Source organism: Haliotis cracherodii, unplaced genomic scaffold (genome assembly GCF_022045235.1).
Source record: "Haliotis cracherodii isolate W230 unplaced genomic scaffold, xgHalCrac1.p SCAF_2, whole genome shotgun sequence".
Classification (NCBI taxonomy): domain Eukaryota; kingdom Metazoa; phylum Mollusca; class Gastropoda; order Lepetellida; family Haliotidae; genus Haliotis; species Haliotis cracherodii.
Window position 1 is genome coordinate 25881590 of NW_027266275.1, and position 19183 is coordinate 25900772.

Below are 19183 nucleotides of genomic sequence, written 5' to 3' on the forward strand. Positions count from 1 at the left end.
ATCAATTTGTCATGAGGAACATAATGTTATGAAGGGTTTCACAAGACCAGTTGGCTGAATTACTACCACAAACATTCAGTTGACCAACAGAAGCACTTTGCTAAAGCTGTGAGCTCCCATTGTCTGGGAACCGACAAGGTGGGCTTATTAGGTGAACAACAGTATTGACATATTTGTGACTTCAGCGGATTAGTCAAAATTTGTTCATATTAGCACATGTCATACATCAAATTGTAAACATATCTCAATTTTTCATAGCTATATCATAAAAAATGTAAATATATCATATAAAAACAAAACATTATTTGAAAAAGGTTATTTGTATTTGTCTGGAGAATTTATCACTTAAAGTATTACATCTCATGTTATTTTCATACACATTCATAACAGGTATGGTCATGATGATTGTCTCCCCTGAAACTCCCTTGGAGTTCTCACAATACATGTACAAGCAAGTCGGAACATCCAGCTGTTAAACAAACTGGCCTTTGAGACCTTCAATTTCAGTCATCACCTATCATGTAGACATGAGAATTCAAATGTCTTATAACACAGTAGGTGCATCTCCGAGCTAGGAAATATTTACTGGGTAGATAAAAAGATTTTACTGTAATCTCACATGTTCTCTGAAATCAAACCCTCACTTATTCCCTAAACCTGTTCAGGATGTATTTCAGTAAAGATGATGGTTCAATAATGTACATGTCTAGTGAGTGAGTGAGTATGGTTTTACTCCGCTTTTAGCAATATTCCAGCAATATCACGGCGGGGGACACCAGAAATGGGCTTCACACATTGTACCCATGTCAGGAATCGAACCTGAGTCCTCGGCGTAACGAGCGAATGCTTTAACCACTAAGCTACCCGACCGCCCCACCTATATACGAAGTATACTACTCAAAAGAAGTCAAAGAACACAAGTTTTCACATGACTATAGTTCAACTGCCAGGTTGTGATTTTCCTACAGTTTGTTTAGCACATTTGTTTCAACACAAAATATATGGTCCTTACATCAGACTATTGTACAGGTTTCACAGGTTTCAGCATTGTGTGGCACATACACTTGAACACAAAATGTGAAATTGCATCGTGGCAGAAATGATCAGGGTGCCCCAATCATTTAATGAATCCTTACAGTCCTAATGATTGAAGATGCTTATCTCACTAATCAAAACTGTGAAATACAAAATCTTATTGACAAATTATACAATGCATATCAATATGTTATCACATGTGGGGAATTACAGTAAACAATTCCTATGATGTCATCACAGTACAGCAGTAAACAACAGTTATATACAACAACATCTTGATACACATCACCACACCATCACATAAACAGCATGATCAAAGACAACTGCACTCATCAAACAGATATATACATGATATACACTTACATACAAACTGTGGGAATGATGTCGTTCTTTGTTTTTTTTCTTGAGGAGGATAATTAATCCCAAATTGTTAAGAAATGTACAAGGGATTCAGAAACCATCCATGAATATGTGTTTAATTGACTGCTTTAACTTTGTTTGTTGTATAATGCAGCACTCAACAATATTACAGCCATGACGGCATCCAGTAAATAATTGAGTCTAGACCAGACAGTCCAGTGATTGATATTGTGAGCAATGAGCCACGCCTTCTGGTAGCCTGACATGCACATGGTGTAATGTGTACGTGAAAGTATCTACCTTCCATAAATTACTGCTACTTATTATGACCACATTAATAAATCACAATTATGTGTATTCAGATGATTTGGCCAATGAGGTCAGAGCATGAAACAGATGTGAACATGATTTATGCTACATATGATTAACATGAAAATCTACTGGATTCCATGGAGAGTTGGCAAACCTCTGAGTGCAGTATTGCTTCATTTCTTCTCATTATCTGACCAAACCAAATGTATTGTCATCCCAAACAGAAGCCAACAACACCAACATGAACATACACTGAGATAAAGGAAACCTAACACTAAATGGGATGTTTCCAAGTTGCTGCTCTGAATTTGTGGAAAACTTCACCTCTAAACATCAAACTTTCCCCTGCACTGGACATTGTGTAATCCTACTTTACGACATCTACTCACTTTTGCTAAGTTATAAACCTCTCTTCTCGGTGCACAGTCCTACACACCTTACAGTCTTATGCATATATGTATATTGTATTTCTCAATCTCAGCGCTGTGGATTCAAGCGACTTTATAAAGACAAGAAACATCAAAATAATACCAATACATATTATGTGACAAAAGAGAAAACTGCATAAACATATACAGTAATATAGTCAAATGTGCATATCTACACGTTGGACAGCCCAACACAAGCATGTACATCATAAACATACCTATATACGCAGCTGCACACACAGACTAGATGCAGAAGAGCATGTGACCACATCTTTAGAGGCTTCTGTTGTATTGGCAATGATCTCACATGGGGCACAAGTACATTTATACAGTGATCACTCTGCTGTAGACAGGGCAATATGACAGGATTATACATTTCATGCAAAATGTCATATTTGGCTCTATTTGGTTAGTCGTCACAAGCTACATCAAACACAAGATACAATGTAAAACATTTCTTATAGCTGCTGAGAAATATTAACTTTGCAACCTAAAGTCACATTTCAAAGTGCTTTTCAGGCAGATACCATATCAAGCAAGTCAGAATCACAACTTTTTTCCTACAAAAACTTGTAGCTCTTATATTTTATAATATTGAAAAAATATTAGCCTAAATTCAGTAAATGTCTTGGAAAGTGGCTACCTTGAATTATTTGAACGCCCAAAACTAATCATCCAACATTATACCCACTGGGTTATTATATTCCAATTCTACAACAGGTCACTTTATATATTTGTTCATGTTCGCATTAACAGCATGATTACAAAAAAACCCAGCACTGTTCATTGTTTGATCATACTATGTGCCACTTTGGCTTTGATCATCAAGGACATCAGCATACCATGTGTGGTTATAACCTTTATATTGTTATAAGACCCCCTTTTATAACATTAGCATATTTTTCTGAACAAAACAATCTTAAACAAACATTGAAATTTAGCACCATGGGGCGCACATTAAAATATATGCCGCTCATTTTCCCAAAACTTTAAAAAAATATATTCTTACATATTTCTCCAATGTATGCACAAATGTCCGTTTTCATTTAATCTAAACTGTTTTACATGTCTATACATGTTCTTTTGTTATTGTGATAAACACATAACTGCTCAGTTTGTAAGAATTCCTGCGTTTCATTACCGTATATTTGACTGATTAAGTAAAAAAAATTTGTTGTTAGCGATCAAGCAGTAGTGTAAAAACTTGTTTTACGTGGCAATTATAAACCCTTTCTACACTGCTGTTTTCTGTCAAAAACATCTGTAATGAGGTCAAAGTGTCCAGGGTGAGAGAAGGTCCACCCAGACTGACCCTCATCCTTTGTAATAGTTACAGATAATCAGTCAGTTGCACACAATGCATTTGTGTATAGATGAGAGAGTGTCCAGGGTGAGAGAAGGTCCACCCAGACTGACCCTCATCCTTTGTAATAGTTACAGATGGTCAGTCAGTTGCACACAATGCATTTGTGTATAGATGAGAGAGGGTCCAGGGCAAGATGAGGTCCACCCAGACTGACCCTCATCCTTTGTAATAGTTACAGATGGTCAGTCAGTTGCACACAATGCATTTGTGTATAGATGAGAGAGTGTCCAGGGTGAGAGAAGGTCCACCCAGACTGACCCTCATCCTTTGTAAGAGTTACAGATGGTCCAGTCATGGTCAGTCAGTTGCACACAATGCACATGTGTACATAGACCCGTGAGGATCCGGGGTAGAATAGGTCTCCAGCAACACATGCTTGCTGTAACAGGCGACTATGCTTGTTGTAAGCAGCGACTAAGGGGATCGGGTGGTCAGACAAGAGAGGGTCCAAACAAGAGCTGGTCAACAATCAACAGTTTTCTGTAGGCTCACCCATTATCAGGTTTCACATGAAAGAAACCAGGTCATAAATACAACACAGAATTAGTTTGATCAGGAACCAAACCCCATTTGATTTACATGAAGCTGAGTCACAAATGGTACTGATGGAGGATATTCAGTCATGACACAGCGAGGGATAAGCACCTCGAAACACGGCAGCATGAGAACCAACAATGAGAACAGTTCAGTATTAAGCTGGGGGGCACACAGACCTGTCTGCCATCAAACATGTGTAGCACCATACCATACCATACCATACCATACCATACCATACCATACCATACCATACCATACCAGCAGTTTGGAGAGATCTTCATACTGTACATTACACAAATTGTCAATACAAGTACATAATCAGACTGGAGCAATCCTCATACAGTATATTACACAGTACAAGTACCTCATCAGACTGGAGCAATCCTCATACCGTATATTACACAATACAAGTACCTCATCAGACTGGAGCAATCCTCATACCGTATATTACACAATACAAGTACATCATCAGACTGGAGCAATCCTCATACCGTATATTACACAATACAGTTACACGATCAGGTTGGAGCAATCCTCATACCATACATTACACAATACAAGTACACGATCAGGTTGGAGCAATCCTCATACCGTACATTACACAATCCCGGACAACCACTTCCAACGCTGAAGACACCAGTCCTTTGTCCACACCAAAAATATGACTGAGCACCTTTTGAAAGTCAGTAGTAATGTTGGTCCATCATTTTATGGAATGGGGTGTTACTGTATGAGTTAAGAGGGACTTGTTAATTTCAATTACGTTTTGGGTGTCAGTGAGTAAATGCGTGAATGTTGCTTAGGTCCAGAATGCTGTTTATAACCATGGTGTCCATCTGTCATGGGTCTTAATCCCAGCTTATTAGCAGTTATAATTCTTTGTTGGCCCTGTATTACATTAGGATTACAACACTCATGATGATAACATACCGTGACAGAACCAATGTGATCTTTTACTTCCATATGATACCTCTCATCACATTCTGAGGACACCTCCTCAGTCAAACTGAACTCTGACCGTCCAACTAAAATGAAGGATGCTTGGGTTCCTGAGGGTTTTAGATGTCAATTTTTTTAAACGATTCGGCTTCATTTTTTTACCATCTCGATTTGTAAATTTAGTACTCGTCAAAAAGAAAACAACGCCCCCGAATACAAACATACCCTCGATAGTACAATTGTTTGGGTATAACATATCCACATGTTTTACCTTTTCCCCCCGATTATATTTGATTTCGAGATACAGAAATCAGATATGCTTGCCTGAATACTTTGCTCACTCTTATTGAGAACTTAAAAGCCAAGACGCTGATAAACAGATGTATCGTCAGTTCTTCACACAGAGATGTATCATATCGGAATACAAGATTTGATTTTAATGACACTGAAAGAGAATACTGTTCAAAAACCAATGTTACAAAGGGACTAGCCGTGGCCCATGGGCAGTGAAACAGGCTTAATTCAAGCCTTTCAAAGACACATTTTATTCGTTTGACAACAAACATTTGTATTTAGTTTTCAAAATTTAAGCTAGTGATAACCTCATTTGCACCGAGACGATATGTTTGTCTCACACAATGCAGTAATTACATCACCAAGCCCTTGACCATCTTCCCCGAGGCACGAGAGTTAACTGACTTAAAAAGTCCAGTTTCTACCCTTGCTGAACTAGTCTGGAATTCTAGGGCTCGATCGAAGCGCCACCAGTGGTTATTACGAGTTATGTCCCTTCTAAGTCTTTCCTATGGACCAATCATATTCCACCTCTCGTATCACTTGCATTTGCTTGAAACAAAATGACGGTGCCCAGTCAAGATTATCTGATCGATAATCAAGATCTATATTGTGATAAAACGGGTCTTACATCGCAAGGTGCATCAAATCACGTGAGCACCTTGATTAAAAACATGAAGAGATTTGGAAAACATCTGTTGACAAAGAGTTGGCGGTGCACATGCTTTGCAAATCCTGCATTCGACCGAATACTGCACGACAGTTTACGAACGGGATTTCGATTTCGTTGCACAATTTTGATTGGACTATGACTCATTAGTCCAGCCAAAATGTAACTCCATAATACCAGCCTAGTTCGGCAAGGGTAGAAACTGGACTTTTATAGTCAGTTAACTTTCGTGCCTCGGGAATATGGCCCTAGACTGGGAGCCATTCAAGGGAGCATAGTCCCTCTTTTAACTCACCCACTTAACTGCTAACTACTCAGGGAAAGTTTGGAAAAGTTCTTCATTTCCAAGATGACTCTAGCAAGACATCAGATCATGGATAAGCTAAATGGCAAAATTTGAATGTAAAAAATATATAGACGAAAACCAATTCAAAACTTTTTGGTATCAATGTAAAAAGAGGGGAAAATACAGTTTTAATTTTAAATGTGGTAAGAAAACAATCACAGGCCTCCTCGGCCCAAGTCTGACAAACACCTTACAACTGTGAACAATGTTCAGTATTACACAGCTGGTTGGGGCTAAACATAAAGATCACATCTTCATAACATTTAACACATATTCAAACACAACATTCAAGCTTCTCACCACAGATGCAGCTGTAATATTGTCAATTTCATAAATACTGTGACATTAGAATCCAAAATCTTTGCCAACATACATTATTAGACAAAATAATGCTGCCTGTTTCAATACTTCTCACAAACTGACTTTCACATACAAGACTTACATGAGCCCCTTGAGGACACTAGACAAGACTTACATAAGCCCGTTGAGGACACTAGACAAGACTTACATAAGCCTGTTGAGGACACTAGACAAGACTTACATAAGCCTGTTGAGGACACTAGACAAGACTTACATAAGCCCGTTGAGGACACTAGACAAGACTTACATAAGCCTGTTGAGGACACTAGACAAGACTTACATAAGCCCGTTGAGGACACTAGACAAGACTTACATAAGCCTGTTGAGGACACTAGACAAGACTTACATAAGCCTGTTGAGGACACTAGACAAGACTTACATAAGCCCGTTGAGGACACTAGACAAGACTTACATAAGCCTGTTGAGGACACTAGACTCACTCTATGTAATGACTAATCAACGATTAAAGCAAACTTGTATCACATGTGGAAAAAGCCAAACTTCAGTGACATGTAATAGAACTGCTCCCAGTCAAGTTCATTTTCTTATTATTCATTGCATATAAATATGAAGCCATAAAATTTATATCTATGAAATAAGGATAGGGGTTATTCGTCAGAAACATCATAGATTTATACATTTATATGTACCACATGATGCAATAAAATGTGCATTTCTTATACATTCATTTCCTTCCCTAAAAACGGATTTCTTGCAAAAGGTCTTCTACCTAACAGAAAATACACAACATTCATACACTTCTCCATAGACGTGAGAACGTCCACATTTTGCTTGGGTTGATAGAACGTTGTGAAACCATTCCCAACCATCCGGAATTGAAACAGTAGTAAATTCACCCCCCAGAAGATGGAGGCCATGTTGAGTCCCATGAGAGACAAATGCCACGCATTGCTGTGAAACAGAGTCATGCCTACTTCAAATATTGTTAATTTGGGGTATATTTCAAACAGATGCGATGTTGAGATGGCTAGAAAGATCACCATGGCGATGATGTTGAGAGCGATGAACCAGAGGAAACGGAGGTGGTTTTTCTGTGCGATACACTGTAGGAGGAACAGGCAGTGGTGATCCATGTCGCGGAAACACTTGTTGCAGAGGCGGCAGTGCTTGGTTCGGGGTGGACGCACTATCTGTAGGAAAATATGAACTGTGAGTTAATTACTAGAATTTGGGAATTTCGCAGATCATAGAATCAATGAGTGAGAGGAAATGGGGGTTCATGTGGCGTTTAAGATTATTGCACATATATCAACATACATGTGTGAGTGTGTGTGTGGCTGCTTGTACTAGTCTGGACTTAAGCCTGTTTTATTGTGCTAGCCCACTAGATATCATACCACAGTTTAACATGGATATCCCACTCAGACACAGTATACTGACTCAGTCTACCAGTACTTGTTTTATCCCATTAATGCCGAGCGCCCAGCACGGAAACAACAAGTACCATTTTTTGACAACTTTTGTATGATGCGGCCAGGGATCAAACCATCGACCTTTAAACGTTCAATCCTCTCGACCACAGAGGCTCTATCCTCTCGACCACAGAGGCTCTTTCCTCTCGACAACAGAGGCTATATCCTATAGACCACAGACCTCTATTATGGATTTGGAAAACAATTTCATAAGGCTACAGAAATTATTTTCTTAATTTTATGCATATGCCTACCATACATGATACAAATTATAACAAATGAAATAGGGTGTAAAAGAAAGTGTTTCTCTGCAATCTGGAGTGAGTGAATGTTGTTTTATGCTGAAGTCAGCAGTAATCCAGTAGTATCAGCAGTCTTCGACTGTAGCCACCAGTCCAAAGCCCATGTCTCGTAAAAATTCTGTTCGATCTAGTAAGCTCTGCCAATAAAAATTCCATATAACAACACTAACAAAACACTGACAATGATGTAAAGAGCCATGTTTTGGCTTGTGGACTAAAAGGTTTGGGGCACTGACTGTATCAGGGTGGCTTGTATATAGTTTGGGGAACTCACCTCACAGAAAATACAAAACTGCTCCAACTTTTTACCAGGAAGACAAAGGTCAACGATAGTGAGAGGCTTCAGTGTTTTCTCATCTACTTCCGACTGGGATACAGAACCTGAAGGAAGATATACACACCATGCAGCAGGGAGGTCAGTGCTACAAGACAGGCCCAGTCAATACACACAGACAGTGATTGATTTAAAACTTTATCTCTGCAGGTAAGTCAAGTGTTAATTCAGGTGCAGCAAAGAGGCTCTCTCTGCATGATGGTATAGATGTTTTCACTTGGACTTTGGATGTTGTTGTCAATGAATAGGTTTAACATAAAGTACCAATCTCATTGAAATCAGATCAAAGTTCCGCTATACAAAGATCTGAGGACATCCCATTAGGGGTCACGTCAGAACGACCTATCATCCGACCAATCAGAGCGTCGCTTACCAGATCATAAAAGTGACAGTTGGAATGTGATTTCTAATCATGCAGTCTCGAAAACTTTAAAACAGGGTATTCCAAACGATAGTTACGGGCTTAACAACTGAATCTCTACAATCTAGACCATATATTAGCCATTCCAGAATGTTCTTTTGTTCAGGTTTCAATTTTTTAAGCGAGAATTTTTCAAAATATGTTTCGAAGCGTAGTCGCGCCGTAAAGCACAAGAAAGCTGTCTTCTGATTGGCTTTTGTCAACTTCTTGTCAGTAATTCCATTGGTCAGTCAGAGTTCGCGAAAGGTCGGTCTGACGTGACCTGTAATGGGATGTCCTCAGATCTTTGTTTAGTGGCAGCGAGAACTAAGATCAGATTTCAAAAAGATTGCATAAAGTACCAGATAGATACACATGTCAACATAGGTAACAAGGAAGAGAATTTATGGATGTCAACTTCTTTTTTATGAGGAACACGTTTCAGAGAATATGTTTACTCCTTCACCTGATGAAGGACGTTATGATCCTCATAATAAAGAAGTTGACATCCATAAATTCTCTTCCTTATGTGTGTCACTTCTAAATGCCTTTCAAAGACTTAACAGAGATAATGCTAAAACACTGCAACTACTTTTCAGTGAGTAAGTTGGGTTTAACGCCGCTTTTAACATTATTCCAGTTATATCATGGCGTATCAGCTAGATGTGGGAGGAAAGCCCAAAGTGATGCAGGTCTCACACATTTACCACTTCGGTGAAATCCACGTGCATGGGTATGGTGCTGACAAACCTAGACACATAATCGAGGCGAAACGGGATTCGAACCCACAATTATAGGTTTGTGGCTTGCCCAAGGGACGCAACTCTGCACAGCAAATCGAGGTGCCTTAGATGACTGGGCCACCCGTGCCCCCACTACTTTTCAGACAACTGAAATCATTTAGTGGTAATTTTTAACAAACAAGTATTCTTCTCAAGCTTTTGTATTTTATATTCAAACTTTACAAGCAGTAAACAAGATGAACAATATAGTGTTCAGCAGAGGTTTGTGTTATCATGGTCACGTTGAAATTAGTTGTTAGGTGTATAGTATCGTCAACAGGAAGTCTTGTTACCCGTATTGTATTTCGTTCTCAGTTGTTAACTAAATGTCTGTCTGAATGCATGTCATCTTGTGTCTCTGTATGTGCTGTTGATAAGTCTAGTCTTCAACAAGTATTGCGTCTTGTCCACAAAATGTCTGGAACCAAAACGCTACATACAGTGTCTAACATGGTGGCATGCCATCAACCAAATCACCTAGTCTGACCACCCAATCCACTGAGTCACCTCTTACAGCAAACTTTAAGTTGCTCAGGAGCAATTCTAACCTGGAATCCCCAAGGGATCCAGTTGATAATGACTTACCTGGATCATTGAACAATACTGTCCAGTAGAGGTAGACGAGGCCGACTGCATACATCGGGGTGAGGCACATGATGTATAGATGCTGTGTCATGTCTGATGGAGAGTCAAGGCTGGCTGTTGGAAGATACATTCCAACATTGCTTCCCAAAAGAAAAAAACCCTCACAAAACAAAAATAGTAACACGTGTTACATCCTGGCTTGGTCAATGAGGTTTGAACATCCCCTTTTAAGAATCGCAATTGGTCACCAATCATATGAGCAATATACATGATAAGTTTAATACCTTTGTATTATTGAAATTCACATGTCCATTTAAATAACTAACAGGACATCAGCATGCATCCAACTCAGATAAGAAAAAAATATTGAAAACTGCTGGGGATGGATGAAACCTTTTAAAATGTATAAATACATGAAATGCAAATCCTATAGAGTGAACAGTGAAATCCTGTCTATCCAGACAGTACAGATTCCGCTGAAATCGCCAAATCAAATTTCTGGATTAACGTGTTCAAATATTGGCCCTTTAAATATGTGTTGTGTTCCCCCAAAAACGTCCAAGAGAGTCTTGCATAAACCATATCACAACTGGAAAGCCATGTCGAAATCGCCGTTAACACCAAAATGCTCTGCATATTACTGATCTGTGCCAATGTCATGGCTTCAAACTTTCATAAAATGTATTATCATGCATGTTACAATCATGTTATTTATGCACACAATTTAACCCCTCTTTACAGTTTACAATTTTACCTCAATAGATATGGATTAACTTTGCTATATTATTTTGTTCAAAGTAAAGTGAAGGTATTTGTAGATTTATTGGTACAGGAAACCTATATGAACGAAGAAATGTCGACACAGGCTACATTTACGAGACGTACATTTACTTTAATTCTTGTAATCTAAAGCAAATGTTCTAACAATACTACACTGCCAACAGAGGACTGTCCGATGCCTGCAATATTTCTTGTTTTCTGTGCCTACCGGTATAAACATCCTTTTAATATGCATCGAATGTTGATTTTTAAACTGGTTGAAGTCATGACTTTAGTACATGAAATTCCATTACGGAACCTGCAACCTTACATATCATGTATATTAGTGTACCCCACAGAGCCACCGGGGCAGGTGATGAATAGGTGTTCAGTCTTACATGTCATGACTTCAGTTGTCTGCAAGCTGCAAGTTGTCTTTTGCGCTCGTCATCATCAAATTCGTTCGATACCACAATGTCCTGATGTTCTTTATTCTTTCTGGTATTTTTTGCATTTTGACTGTTCATAAGTAAGTTGAAACACTCCTCCGAGGTCTTGGCTAAAATGTAGCATGGGAAACGTTTTCACTCCCTCATAGTTAACATTTTCAAACAAAACCTCTGAGGAGTGTTTTAACGGAAATGAACAATTTATTCAGGGAGGTAAAACCTGAAGACAAAAAGTTATTTTACAGTCCTGTCATGCCTACAGTAAAACCCTCAAATGATATGGACTGATACTCAGAAAGTGAAATAAAATCATAAACAATATGGGCTGTTGGCACAGCATCGGTTAAATGTGCAATACATCACTGTGCAACACACTGTATTTAGACAAGTTGCTGATAGAGTTGAACATCGCTTGTTTCTTAGGTCAAACAGTGCACACCTATAGCAACATGAGAGCAAAATCGGTTTTCCGGTGGATCGTAACTAATATATTCAAGGACCCCTAGACTAATGAAGTTTCAGTGTGCATGGATCTCCGTGTGAATGTTTCACATGAAGGATACAAGGCATGATGGCGACGAAGAAGTAGAAGGCGGTGTGGAAGAGGCCAGCTGCAAATGTCCCTGCATGGACAGGGTTCGGCCATCTGTCGACACAATCAGGCAAAATTTCAGAATGGGAACCACAAACTTGACACATTTTAAACTAATCCAATCTGTTCACGGATACTTTAAATAGATTAAATGTTTTGGAATTTAAGCCAGATCAGGTTATATTCTTGTCTTGCATTCTACCCTAATTCATGCATATTTGTTTGATTTGTTTTATGCCTCCTGCCTCTTACAATTTGACCCAAAACAAAATCAAATAATCAAGGAATTAAATTGGTCTTGAGTATTTAGTTAACTGAGCAAAGATCTCTCCACCTCACCTGCTAATATCTGTGAATCTATGCATCTGGTCTCTGAGATGGAACAGTAGTGCACCTAGGCCCCCAAACACGACCACGCCCTGATACTTGTCCCCCGCAAGCTTGGACACCAGGACTGACACAGCGAACGCAGCAGCAGGGAGAAGCAGGTAGAAGTACCACTTCAACACAGGGCCACGGGGGTGGGCCGTGGGGGCCCTCCGAAATTGCTTCAATAATGGAACAAGTTCTCTGTGCCTGGTTTATAGAAAGACGAACATCAACCAGTGTTATAGAAGTTTTTTTGTTTGTTTGTTTGTTGTTTAATGATTCACTCAGAAATATTCCAGTTTAATGACCGAGTCTGGACCACACAATTGGGATATGATGACATGTCAACTGAGCCACCAATCCTGACCACCCGAACCATTTAGTGGCCTCTTACAACAACCACAGCTTGCTTGGGATCTATATTCTCATCTTTTAATGCCATTGGGAAGTTATACACATAAGGAAGAGAATTTATGGATGTCAACTTCTTTATTATGAGAAACACAACATTTCACAGCATATACTTACTCCTTCATCAGGTCAACATCAGATCATCTTTGCCTCCCCAGGGAGCTGAGAATGGTTCACCGAATGAAAAACATCAGCTCAGAAACAATTTCTCCAGAAAAGTCATGATCATATAGAATATTTATATCCTACCCTGTCTTGTCCCTCATTGTTGCGAGGTCCCCAGGAGTGTAACCCTCGTTGTTGGTGACATTTAACACTTTGGTCCCCATGACCTCCAGCAGCAGCCAGGTCATGTAGCTGTGCCCCTCCTGCACCGCCATGTGCACCGCCGTGTTGCCCTCACAGTCCGTCGCATACAGGTTGCATCTCTGTGGGAGGAACACACAAGTCACAGATCTATCTACACAAGGGTGGATCTAGCATTTTGAAAAGTAAGGGGTCCAAAATAGAAAAAATCTTCTCTCAGTGTCTACAAAACTGCAACATACTATTTGGTTCTCAAAAAGGGGGATGGGGGTCCGGACCCCCTTGACCTCCCCTCTGGATCCGCCCATGGTACACCTGCTTAGCAGCCAATAATGAGCCCCAAGTCTGCAGTGAATGTCCACAAACATTCCCAAATGGGACTTCACCATTTCCCAGTTCAAGCTGATACCATGAATACAGTCAAGACAGTATAACTAATGTTATCACTTTGTGGAGATGGCTTGTATTTCACTGATAACAGGAGGGGCAGTCGGGTAGCCTAGTGGTTAAAGCGTTCGCTCGTCACGCCGAAGACCCAGTTTCGATTCCCGACATGGGTACAATGTGTGATGCCCATTTCTGGTGTCCCCCGCCGTGTTATTGCTGGAATATTGCTAAAAGCGGCGTAAAACCATACTCACTCACTCACTCACTGATAACAGGACCAATGAAGAGGAAGAGGCTGTGATGCTTATTTTACATTACTACCAATAACATATCATATCGACAATCTCTACAAATGTTATAATTTTCATTGGCGATAAATAAACATATGAATCAGAAGATGTCCCCATGGTTACAAGTTTAAGGCAATATTTTTCTCATTTTATTCAACTGACACCGTGTACACAGATTAAGAACTATTAAAGAAGTTACCCCTTTCTTGAGAAGATACTTCAGGGAGTCTACTTGGCCATGTTTGCACACAATATGGAGAGGTGTGAGATGTTTGGCATCAGGGTCTGATAAGCTGAGTTGCTGAACTTCCCACAGATAGTGGAGCATGTATCTGTGGACACAAGGACGAGTGATATTCATCATGCATATACTACAGTGCTCATGGAAACACCACTCTTTACTCTGACCTACTGAACCAAAGTAATCTATAACATGTGTAAATATGTGTATGTGGTCTCTTATGTATTGTTTTATTTATAAGAAGATGATTCGTTGCAGAGATATTTCGAATGCTTAGCCTTCACATTTTTACTGAAAATAGTAATGCAATATGCTTTAAAGCCAAAGGGTTTATAATCTCAAGCTAACAATTCCAAATTTACCATGAACCACTTGTAAAATGCCAAGTCTGTCTTTGAAAGTCAGTACATAAAAGTTTAGTATAAGGGGAGGTAACTTGTGTTACATGTGCAGCACATGTTCCTTCTCAGTGTGTGACACCTTCGTTACACTCTCTGTAACATCTCTGCCACTAGTGTGGGCGTGGCCATTACAAGAATCTTGAAATTTGGCCTCTAACCCCAAATGTAATAATGCACATACTTTTGTTTATGTCTTTGGGAATGCCATCATAGTTCATTTTGAAAAGGTTTACGGCGGACCATATTTCCCAGATGAATTTACCTTTTTGCTTGTTTGATCAGATTGGTTCGAGATTGCAGACTAAAGGAAAATCCCAAAACTTCTCCTTTACATTCTTACTATAGCAATACATGATAGTTGAAATGAAACCAAAATTCAAAGTGACAAACAAAGAAAAATTCAGCTTGGGTAAGCACATTCGGCGTCACGGCAGTCATCACTTGATTGTAAACATAGCTGTCAGCATGATTGTAGACATCTATATCACAGTGGTGAGCTTTGACTGGTGGCTCCACGAATGGGCTGTCACTGTGAGGAGCTTGTGTACATCAGTGTAATGGGGGATAACTCTAAAAGGATGTAGAACGAATGGCGAATGAAGGGGATGCGTAGCTAGGTAAGCGGGTGCACGGTAAGAATAGAATGACTGACAGGGCAGTTAGACCGGTTGGACAGTTGGGCTTGTACAGTAATGGCATAAAGACGTGTGTTGATTGTAGCAGTGACTTGGGTGTGTTCTCTAAAAACGTTTGATGATTTCAATATCTTCTGTGCAGAGAAGCAGCCAATCCAAAGCTAACTGGAAACCCAAGGAAGGCAAATTACATAGAAAAATCTGAACAAGTGTTCTCGCAAACAGCTTTGAGATTTACAAATGAGAAGTCTTCTACTCACACAGTCCCAGTCTCGGCGGAATGATGGATCATCCCTTTTCCATTCTTGTCCGTAAGTGTTGCATCCCCTCCAAACTGAACCAACATCTGGAAAACTTGCAAGTTTCCTCTCTTGGCTGCATAGTGTAGTGGTGTCTCATCAAAGTCATTGGGCTCATTTGGATTACTTCCAGCTTGCAGCAGCAGCCCAACGATGTCGGAATTCCCACCAAGGCAGGCTCTGTGTAGAGCAGTCTGGCCATGCCATGCTGATGATGACAAAACCATTAACGTTTACTCATTAGAACAATAGTACATCCAGTGTGGCCAGGGGAAAACAAAAATGTCTCGTTCTCAGAGACAACGGTATAAGGATCTATACCGAAACATTGCTTTTTACGCTTTTTTTTTATTAAAGAAGTTGTTATCCATAAAATTGTGTCTATCTTGTTCTCAGATCTTGTATCAGTGTCACACTCCTGCCTTCCCTCACCATACTCATTCATTTTAAAAGTATTAAAGAAAGTTAACTCAGTGAATAATGTGAGGACAAAAACATTTTGTTTACAGGAATTGTTGACTCCTTCACGATCCCATTTTCTGACATCCGGGTCTATACTGGAACTTGATAATTAAAATTTATGTTCATAATTCCGCATTTTGACAATTACATTGGGCGAAGAATATAAGATAAGTTCATTAATTTGAATGGTTCAATCCAGCAGCTGAGACTCAGTTTTAGAATGCAGGTCAGTCAAACATATCAACCGAATGCATATTTGTTCGATAACTATGTATGAACCGAACAAAGTTAATATTATTGTAACACTTTCTGGCTGCAGAACAACTAACCACTAATCATGCTAAAACATGTAATTTCACACACACTGGTGGGGAAACAGTGAATTAATAGCCACCCCCAATGCATAGACACAATTTACAGTGAACTTGTAGACAAACCTGGTGTGAATTCATGGACACATTTTTTTATATTGGAACTGATTGATAATAGTTACTAACAAGGGCAAAAGTGAGCATGGCTCACTAATACCACTGACCCGCCTAGTGTGTCAGTAGTTTCAAATTAAATAATGGATAGGGTTAGGGTTTGTAAAATTCATAAAAAAAATGAAAAATTAATCGAAACAATTTTTTTTCTTTTGACTGCACCCCTCCATATGACACAGATTATATGTACTAAGTTTGAGATGAATCCACTGAATAGTTTGAGAGAAATCGCGCGGACAAAGTTTTCAGATGGACGGACAGATGGACAGAACCTTGGTATAACTATACACCCCCTTCCTAAAAGGTCAGGGGTATAATAATTACTATCAGGGTCATTTACTTACCTCAACAACAGTAAGATAGACAAGAGGTTCATGAGGATATTGGTGAGTGGAGTGGATTACAGTATTAATATTTTGTTTTGACAGGATTTGCAGGATTCAGTGTAACTATTAGAAATAAATAATCAGGCAAGCATATTCAAGACTGAAGGACAATTAGCATGATTGGTAAGTGGAGTATGGGATTACCCACAGATTGAAGCTGAGAAGGGATTAATTAGAGCTTCTGCATCCATCTCTATTGGTTTAGTATTATTGCAACTACTAGGCTAATGTGCCTACAGCCCAATGTGCCTACAACAACATGTGTAGGCACTTTTGGATACTAGTATGCCTCAACACCCCTTTCTATACACAAGGATGGTGTCAATCAAAGTACCAGCATTTCTATGTACGAAATAACAATAAAGTAAACAAATAGACATTTCAAATTTATTTTATTCCACTAATAATAACAAGAGAGGCTGCAGTTGATCAAGTTGACACAAGGTTCACTGACAAAGTTCATTGACAGAAGGTCACTGTTATTGTTGCTTTATCAAACGTCAGGATGCATCGAGAAACTGCAGTGCTGTTTTTATTCCACTCATAAGATGCTCCTTTAGGCTCATCAGATGCTGGTCAAGGTCGTGGTAGACACATGGTCATCTCCAGGATGCAGCTCCATGATCCAGTTGGTGGCGCTTAACTCTGTCAGCATATTCCACCTACTTGATGTGAGTGAGAAACTGAAATACTGGTCAGGTACTGGTCCCAAATTTGAGCTATACGAGCATCATAGTGCAGCCAAGCGGTGGTCACATAATCATTAAACTCTTCAATGTTCATGACATATAACAAGGCATCTTGAACTAGCTCTAGTGGTAGGGGAAACAGTGCATCACCTCTTCTAACATGGCATTGTACTTGAGGATTGTCCTTGTATTCTTGGGAAAGTTCTTTCTCTTGACACATGTCACTACAAAGCCTTGGTGTAGTGTAAAAGCACCCAAGTATCTCAGCATCAGGGCAAACTTCTTCAATACCACCTGTCTGGGTGGCATCTTTTGGAATCTTGAAGAGTTGCCCGTAAGTCTGTTTGGTTTTTTTAGGCAACAGAGAATATGCAGCAGGGTACATCACACCATCTGCCATGCAATGAATAGTGTAAACCTGCAGCCACAAACTAGGACAAACATGGAATGTTCCATCCATGTACAGCGTATCAATGTCACTTAACATCCAACATTTCGGTTGTCAGTATCTTGTTTTCGTCACCATTATCGTTGTAAAGGAAATGACGACTTTCAGTGGTCTGAGTTTAGGAACCATCCAAGGCAACCTGTGCAGATGTCTGTGGCAATGTTGGTATATTCTTCCACTGATGGAGGCTGGACTTGACACTTGGGAAGGAATTTAAGCTATTCTTGCTAAATATATTTCATCAAAACTTGTACTCAATGTCGTAGTCAGCTACGGAAACGGATTTGTTCCTCGGGCTCTGAAGGCAGATGGCAGTGGTCTGAAAATGATGTGATGTGTTCTGCAATAGTGCTGCATTTACCCTTGCACCCCTTCTGTATCCATTTCACAGATATTAACATTTTTTTAAGATTTGAAATACAATATTTATGTGTTTTGTCTACAAGTTCACACTGAATTTGTCTACAAATTGCGAGTGGCTACGAATTCTAAATTGTTATGAATTTCACCTACAGCCCACTCGTGGAATGGATTATATGATATGTTTCATGGGTCATCTTGCTCTCTTGTTATGGAGACATTATTTCCTAGGTGACTCCCAGGTTGCCTGTTGTCGAGAGCTGTGATGGGGTGCAGTGAAGACATGACCCTTGTGGTCTATATCCTGGTCATGACTTCACCGTCGCATCCAATCTGATGCATCTCATCTATTAAGTATTATCAGTGAAGTTTGAGTGCATTTGCTAGACAGGCGGCTACGTCCGCTAAACCGTGTTCTTGACGAGCAACTCAAATTGTTCTACTACCATAAACAAGACATTCACCGTACCCTTTAAATTCACCAAGTCTGGGTTCTGCTTCAACATTTGATGAACGACCGGCCCCGAACAGTTTGAGATGGCATTGGCCAATATATTATAATCTGGAGGTATGTTTGGATTTGGTATCAAGCTGTGGGCAAACCTCATCGGATCGTCCGTCATTTTGCACAAATAGTGTGTCAGCTAATTAGAACTGTCAAAAGAAAGAACAAAACGTCCCTACGCAACACTAAACTTATCATTTACGTCGCCATTTTGAATAAATACAGG

At 39.6% G+C, this 19183-nt stretch overlaps 1 protein-coding gene across 1 annotated transcript; it reads right to left on the reverse strand.

Annotated features, from left to right (window-relative positions):
• Positions 1-6253: 6253 nt before the first annotated feature.
• LOC139468884 (putative ZDHHC-type palmitoyltransferase 6) lies at positions 6254-19165 on the reverse strand. Its single transcript, XM_071251018.1, has 9 exons — positions 18922-19165; positions 15584-15830; positions 14246-14378; positions 13313-13491; positions 12623-12859; positions 12255-12337; positions 10484-10576; positions 8657-8763; positions 6254-7798 (listed from the first exon to the last, which is right to left on the reverse strand). Exons 1-9 carry the CDS (start codon positions 19073-19075, stop codon positions 7325-7327), a joined length of 1707 nt encoding a protein of 568 aa, XP_071107119.1. The 5' UTR covers positions 19076-19165; the 3' UTR covers positions 6254-7324.
• Between the last annotated feature and the right edge of the window lie 18 nt (positions 19166-19183).